The sequence below is a fragment of the Hevea brasiliensis genome, chromosome 14 (assembly GCF_030052815.1).
Source record: "Hevea brasiliensis isolate MT/VB/25A 57/8 chromosome 14, ASM3005281v1, whole genome shotgun sequence".
NCBI lineage: Eukaryota > Viridiplantae > Streptophyta > Magnoliopsida > Malpighiales > Euphorbiaceae > Hevea > Hevea brasiliensis.
Window position 1 is genome coordinate 27,282,468 of NC_079506.1, and position 8,710 is coordinate 27,291,177.

At 28.2% G+C, this 8,710-nt stretch overlaps 1 protein-coding gene across 1 annotated transcript; it reads right to left on the reverse strand.

The window, feature by feature from the left end:
- Window positions 1-292: 292 nt before the first annotated feature.
- On the reverse strand, window positions 293-1,978 carry LOC110642743 (phospholipase A1-IIdelta). The gene has a single exon (XM_021794879.2). The coding sequence runs from the start codon at window positions 1,867-1,869 to the stop codon at window positions 625-627; it is 1,245 nt and encodes a 414-aa protein (XP_021650571.2). The 5' UTR covers window positions 1,870-1,978; the 3' UTR covers window positions 293-624.
- Window positions 1,979-8,710: the final 6,732 nt, after the last annotated feature.

Sequence of the window (8,710 nt, forward strand, 5' to 3'; positions counted from 1 at the left end):
ACACCTTCTAAAATTTATTAAATTTAATTTTTATTTTTTAATTTTAACCAAAATATTTTTATATTTATAAAATTAACCTCTTTAATTTTTTTTAAAGAATAAGTAAGTTAACTTATTTTAGTTTTAAATATTTAAATTGTTTAATACCTATAATTTTAGTTATTTATAATTGCCTATACTATTTAATCTCTTTGACTAAGATTAAAACAAGTTGATTAACATTTTCTTCAACATAAATGAAAAGATTAAAAAGTTTGATTTTATATTTTATGAAAACATTTTAATTAGTGTATTAAAATAAAAATATAATAATAATTGATTTATTTTATTTTATTAAAACAAAAAAAGTACATTGTATAAATCAGATCATAGATGACACAAGAGGCACAATGACACTAAAAAAGGAAAATTGACACAAAGACATAATATTATACATATAACAATTTAATCATAGTAATTGATTATGATGAAATTCATCATAATTAATAGTCATAATGAAACCTTTATATTCATTAAATAACAGAGAGAGGGGGGAGGGGGGGGGGGGGTTGGTGTGGGGGAGAAGGGGTGGTGGGGGAAGGGAACCAACAAGACAACGCAACCACGCAAACGCTCTCTTGGCAATCAAAATTCAGGTACAGGCTGGTCCTCCTCGTCCGGAGAAGCCATCGTCCATTCTCCGTCTTCTCCTCTGACCATCCCTTTGTTCTTCTCTATCCACCATGATCCTGGCACCATGCACTCATCTTTCAAGAACTCACATGACTTGTTCACCAAAGCCAAGCTTCTCTTCACTCTCAGCATGAACTCTCCTTTCTCACCGTTCCACCCTGCCACTATATGCAACATCGCCTGCAAATTATGCCAGTCACCAGTATGCTTCGAGTCCTTTAGGTTCGGGGATTTCCTAGTATCAATTTCAAGCTCAGTTCCTGTATATCTGTAGCCCAAAAGTCTTCCTGGATAGTGTGGAATGACATCAATCTTGTTCTTTATATGCAAAACTTTAAGATTTGGATACTTGTTGAGCCTGGAATTGAAGGCTTTGTTTCCAACTTGTGGGCTGCCAAAGACAAAAGCAGCTACTGGGATATCGGTAATACCATTTTCCACTAGATCAAAAGCAGCTAAAATTGATAAAGTAGCACCAAGGCTATGCCCTGTTAAGATTATGCTAAGATTTTCATCTCGATATTGCTCTTTCAACTGATTAATCTTGGTCACAAGCTGCTGCCTGGCACTTAATTTCGTGAAAGGCGATTCTGGGTTATCCGAAATATAAATCGTAAGCCAACCTAGCATCACCTTAGGGACTTTCCTATTATCTTCGTTGTCACTGTCGCTGCCACTATTAGCCTCTTCAACATTTTGGCTACTGCCCCGTAACAATGGTTCAGCAGACTCGAGCTTCGCACCTAAAATGTTAACCCACTCATAGTTTCTGGTAGTTCCACGAAACGCTATATAGATTTCACGTCGCCCAATCACTTTGGTATACTCGTCAGAGGTAACAGCGATGTAGCCAATCCAGTTAGATTCGCGGTCCCAGGAATCCCGGGTCATAGAGTGGAGAAGGATGGCTTCTGGGAGGCTGACGCGAGCTGTCCCGTAGATGAAAGAACAGACTTGATAGTTTGCAGCGTCCTCCAGCATCACCTTTTGAAAGAAGTCTTTCTTGCCGTAGCGGCTTGTACCGCAGTACTTGGAGTTCTCGTCGTTGTTGAAGGAATCATAGGTGGCCTGGCAGAAGTCGCCGCAGCGGAGAATGAGTTTCCGGACGGTGAGGTCAAGAGGGTCGAGGAGGTTTTCCCAGTTTTTGCTACCGAGGATTTCAGGCCAGGTTGGTTCTTGCGTGCTTGGTGTTTCCATGGAGGTAGGCGAGAAATTGCAGATGCTTGATTATTTGCACTTTGGATATAATTAAAAGGTTTTGATTTCTTTGGAATTTATATAAAACTTGACGGTGATTAAAGTAAAAAATATATATAAAAAATGAAGTTGAATTTTGTCCCTAAATTATTAATTTATTTATAAATAAATACATTTTTAAGTTTTTATCTCATTTAAATTTAAATAAATCAACTTTTACAAAAAAAAAAAAATAATTGTACTTTAATTAAAATTAAAAAAATTATTATTTTAATTTTTTATTAAAAATTAGAACTAAATAAAATAACTTATTCAAACATGTCAACGCCAAAGTTCAGAATTATTTCTTGTAAAAGATATATTCAAATATTAATCTGGCAAACTCAATTAGCTGAAATAAAGACATATTCTCTCACAGCTTAAAAAAAAAAAAAAGCGTTGCTAAACTAATAAATAAAGAAACTGGAATTATTTTTTATTAATAATTATTTATTCAAATTATAAAATAAATATTTTTCTTAGTTATATGCACTGATATATTGGACTGAAAAAAATTGAACCATGATACTAACATGATTAGCAAATGTTGAGGTTCTTAAATTCAATTTAGTCTTTCAATTAATGAAAATAGAGAGTTAATAGTTTAAAATTTGAATGGATAATATAGAGATTCATATATTTAATTTATTATTTAATAAATATTAAATATATATTATGTAATTAATAATTTTATAAATTAATAATATTATATAAAATTATATCTAAATTAGTAAAATTATTAAAATAAATCTAGCTAAAAGAATAATTTAATAGCACAATACAAATTATATCTAAATTAGTAAGTAACTCGATCTAATTCACTTTTGTACATTTTAGTACCCTATGTTAAACATCGTCTCTCGTTTTATTTATAGTACTTTATATCAAAGGTGTGAAATAATTTTATATATAAATAATTAATTAAAGACTAATAATTTCATATTTTTTTTAAGAAAATAAAAATATAAAGCTTTCATGAGATGGATACAAATCTAAATTACAAAATTTTATACTATTATAATTTTACATAGGAAAATTTGAGATATTTATACAAAATATAATAGTAATTATCTTAATTTGAAAGATGTTATCATATTAATAAAATATTTGATTTAATCATTCAGCAGGAAGTATGCTCTACTTGATGTCAATTTATTACTATTTGATTTCATGATTTTTCTAACTATAAAACTTTAATATCCTCGTAAAAAGAAAATTTACACTTTCTATATCATTATACTCTTACCCAAATAACAAAACATAACCATAATAAAAAGAAAAATACATCATTATAATGGAGGAAACATTAAAGCCTTGTAAAGAAGGAAATATCAAAATCTCAATAATAAAAGATACTAAATTCTCTCAAAAGATGTGATAAAACTCAAATCTATCACAAGAATAGGCTAATGATAAATATAGATTTACTCTAAAAGGATATAAATTTAGAGATTATTAAAAAAAAAATATAAAAACAAAAAGGAAAAGGAAAAGGTGTGGGAATAATTACTAGAGAAACGATTTTAAAAAGCTCACAAAAGCAAGAAAGAGGGAGAGAAAGGAATAAATCTTAAGGGGGTGGATAAGGTTTTTGAAATTTTAATAATTCAATAATTGAATATTTATCTTGTAAAATATATGAGATGTTTAAATTCTAAATATAGATACAATTTTCATTTATTTTATGAAAGGTTAGATTGACAAGTTAGTGTGCATTGAATTTAGCAAGATAAACGTTTAATTAATTAGGAGATGCTCACTCGTTCTATTACTTCACAAAATTGTTTTTAATAATAATAATAATAATAATAATAATAATAATAATAATAATAATAATAATAAAAAAGAAAAATATCCTCTGGAATTTAAATTCTTATATATAAAACAAGAAAAAGCATAATATTAAGATTCGAATCTTTAATATTTTACACTAATAAAATAATAAAATTTTCAATTCTCTTTATTATGAAAGATATTTTATATATAAAAATTATTTTTTATAGAAAAAAAATATTTTTTTTATTATTTAATTATAATATTAAATTAAATGATATATTTTTATGTTATGTATATATAAATATTTTTATAATTTAATAAAATTATCAAAGAATAAAAAATAAAAAATAACTTTCTCTTTAAATAAAATGCAGTGACTTAATTTTTCTTTTAACTAGAAATATTTTATATTAATCATATTCCTGAATGTTTCAGATACTAAAAAATATAGAAAATATTTTTTAGAAAAAACTAACTTAGTCTTAAAAATTTAAAAATTATATCAACTTCAAATCAGGTAATGACAGATTAATTTTTAATTAAAATTTTAATTTTATTTATAAGCTATTTTAAATTTGTTTAAAAAATTTAAAATTTGTTTACTGTAAAATTAAAAAAAAATTAAAGCAAATTTTAAAAATAAAAAATTTCAACCAAATGTTAATAGCTTGTGAACTCTATGTCCATAAAAAAAAAAAAAAAAAAAAAAAAAAAAAAACTTAATAACTGTGTTTGCAATCCGTAAACAATGATATCCTCGCGTTCATCATATGCAGCAAATGAGTTAGCGGGGATAAAAGAGCAAGCCACTCCGGCTGCTTCTGTTATCCTTCTGATGTTTCGTTTGTTCTCCAAGAATGCTTCGAAAGGTGGCAGCCCCACTCACTCTATCTACTTCGTTGCTGAATTCAGAAGGACAACCTGCAATATTGTGTCTTAGTTAGAAGGTATTGTGGAAGGCGAGAGCATTAGAAATTTTATACATTTTATATGTTGTTTAAATAAATTATTAAAATAGAAAAAGAAATGCAATAAAAAATAATTATTATATACCTTCTATTTTTTCTTATATCTATTATATTATAAAATAATATTTAAGTATTTTACTATAAATTACACTAATTTCTTTCGATTTACATCAATTTGTAGAGAATTATAAAGAAGTTCAGAAATGCAATTTCTTCTCATTTTTCTTTCTTTTTCTTCTTTATTTAATGTCCAAACAACAAAATTGAGAGAAATTATTTTTTTTTTCTTTCTTTTCTCTTTATTTCCCTCGATCTAAACAAAGGTTAGAATTTAAAATGCAGGGTATTGAACAAATGAAAAGAAACCGATAAGGAAAAACATATTTAAAGCAAATAAACCAACCCGATTGTTATAGTTTCGATTGGATTGAATTGATTCATTTCAAGGGTAGAGCCAAAAAATTATTTTTGAGGAGTCCAAGATTATATATATAATTAATTTAATATTTCATTTAATTACACTTGCTTCCTATATATTTCTTATTCCCCGTATATTTTTGAAAGATCAATATTATATATTTAAAAATATCATAATAGGGGATAATTAAGTTATAATTTTTTTTAAGGGTGTTAGTACTTTAAAAAATTTTTAAATACATAATGAGAAATAAATAATTCTAATATTTTACATTACTTATATCTTAATAAAATAATATAATTATTTTCTAAGGGAGGCCAATAACAAAAATAATATATATATATATATATATATATATATATATATATAAGGTTATATCAAGTAAGATTTTATATGAACTTATGAAATCAATCATTAAGCATTTTCTTTGAAAATTTTAACAATTTTTTATTTAAATAAAAAAATAATAATTATTAAAAAAGACTAAATATAATGTTATGTGATGCATAGATAACCACCTCAAAATATGAGCCATTCAAATAAAAAAAAAATGAAAGCCCAGACCATAAAGGAGGAAACGCACTTTTAACATTTTCATTAATTATTTGTAATAAAATGTATATATATATATATATATATATATATATATATATATATATATATATATATATATATATATATATATATATATATATATATATATAAACTTAAGGAGGAAACAGACTTGATTACTAGCTAGCTTTGTCTTTTCTGAAGTTCCTTCTTTGTTGTTCTAGCATCCCTTTCTCAGCTAGTTTTGACTACCTAACCATAAGTTATTTTTCCTCACTTTATAGTCCAGAGAGACTCCAAACCTAGTAGCTAACTTAAATTAGCTCCTGTCATCTCTTGGTGTTTCTTTCTTTCTCAAAGTCACTCTCTCTTAGGGAGAGTGTCTGACATTTCCACTCTTGATCATTGAGTGGGGACTGAAGTCCATAACACTCCATTCGCTGGGGCTGACATTGGTAGGATAAGGCATAGTTGCAAGAAAAAAAATTTGATAATGCAAGTGAAATCACTTTAGGTGGCCGAAGATCAACCTTTCGGTTGCCGAAGGTGCCATGCATTGATCATGTGATTGTTCATACAACTGTTTACATAGTTTGGCCCAAACCTAAGACTCTTTGAACCTCACACCCTTGCCCCTTACTAGCTCATTCTGGGGACCTTCAGACTAGTTGTAAGCATTTCTTTAGAACATTTCTTGGGCCTTTAGATATTCTGAGGTATATAATTATCACCTCTGTCTATCTCTTGTCTATTCTTACTTATTCTTTCCATACTAACTTTTTAAGGATCACCACCTTTTGATATATTGCTGCCTCAGGGGTCCCTTGTCCATCAACAATGTTATGGTTTTATTTGAAGCTTTTGTGCTTTTACTTGTGCCTCTATCTCCCTTACCACCTTTTACTTGAGTCATTTGGCTAGCTTTTCTTCAACTTGCTACTTTCACTTCATTATCTCATTTGAAAGTTTAGAAAGCCATGGAATGCATCCCTACTACTATCCCTGTAATTTTTTTAATTCATGCTCTGGTAGCCTTACTTCACTTATTGACTAAGTAGACCTTAATCTTATTGGATAGGAACAAGATGTCAAAATTGTAGTTAGCGCAACAAAATGATACCAAAATCAGCGGCAATGTATCTAAAAATTACTGTGCTTATCTTTTTAGAGAAACATATTTAACTTTTATATAGTGGGCCATACTCTTACTTACTTTTACTCTCTCTCACTTGACTTTTCTCTATTAACAGCCAGGTCAAATCTCATAACCTAGTGCTCTGATACTAACTTTGTAATAGCTCGAATGCGGATTGCTATCGTCACTAGAACATTGGAAGCATAAGGCCACAAGAACTCGTAGCAAGATTTATTTACATCAAAATCTCATTTAAAACTCATACAACTCCTATAAAAGTTTTATTTAATATAAATAGCAATTAAAATTTTTTCTATATTACAAAATATTAAGTGGTAAAGCACAATATCGAATAACAAAATTTACATGTCATTGCGAAATAAAGTTCCACAAAATGTACATTTACCTTTAAGCAAAACTAAGGCACTAGTGTCTGGAATTTAGCTAACCAAAATTTTTTATTGTGCCTTATATGTTTGTCCCTAAAGGGGAAGACAAAGAAAGAGGATGAACTAGGGGCTTAGTGAGTAAAAGCCTACTAAGGGAAAAAAAACATATTATAAAATAATTATAATTAGGCATATGTAAATGCAATAACCAAATGATGCTATCACAAGACAAACAATTCATAACAAGGAAATTCATATTACTAGTGGTTACCTAGTCACATCATAGTCATTAACATATTTCCAATATACCCGACCCATTAAAGGAGTTTCTCAGGACTTCCTCTTAACATACGCATAATGGATACTAGGGACAGAGAATTTATATCTTACTTGGAGACTGTTTTTGGAACCCTAGTATCCGAATTCAGAGACACAAAATTGTCTTACCTAATATCCCATAACATAAATACAGTAAGCTTATATGCATGCATGCCATTTCCTTTCATTTTCTTTACTTTTCCAATGGAATAGTGGGTCGTCCATTAACTACCGACACAATACAATTAATTATGTAGCATCTTTGTGATATGCCTTATATATATATATATATATATATATATATATATATATATATATAAAATGCATGTCATGAAGATGCTACATAATTATATATATATATATACAAAGAAAGAGGATGAACTAGGGGCTTAGTGAGTAAAAGCCTACTAAGGGAAAAAAACATATTATAAAATAATTATAATTAGGCATATGTAAATGCAATAACCAAATGATGCTATTACAAGACAAACAATTCATAGCAAGGAAATTCATATTACTAGTGGTTACCCAGTCACATCATAGTCATTAACATATTTCCAATATACCCAACCCATTAAAGGAGTTTCTCATGACTTCCTCTTAACATACGCATAATGGATACCAGGGACAGAGAATTTATATCTTACTTGGAGGCTGTTTTTGGAACCCTAGTATCTGAATTTCAGAGACACAAAATTATCTTACCTAATATCCCATAACATAAATACAGTAAGCTTATATGCATGCATGCCATTTCCTTTCATTTTCTTTACTTTTCCAATGGAATAGTGGGTCGTCCATTAACTACTAGCACAATACAATTAATTATGTAGCATCTTTGTGATATGCATTACATATATATATATATATATATATATATATATATATAAACCATGCAATTATAATCATGATATATCACATAATTATAATGATGCAAGGACATGCGTGTAATGCAATAAAATAGTTTAATAGTGCAATTAAAATAGTTAAGTGGGTTTTATCATAGTTTGCAGTGCTATTGGTTCTATTAGGACTGCTAACTCTGTTGGTTGAAAGAACCTATACAAATATACTGACATTTATTTGTTTATTGACTTTAATTATTTAATTAGCTTAATTCTCACTACAATGTAAATGGTTTATGTTGGCATTCTTTTTAGTTATTAGCGGCATTTGTAAATTCTAGTAATATTTATATCAGCAATTGTTCAAATGTCGTTGGAGCCAGTGTCGCTATAAGTTATGG

Excerpts from the sequence above, each read along its gene's own strand:
- LOC110642743 (XM_021794879.2), bottom strand. The coding sequence starts at position 1,869 with ATGGAAACACCAAGCACGCAAGAACCAACCTGGCCTGAAATCCTCGGT.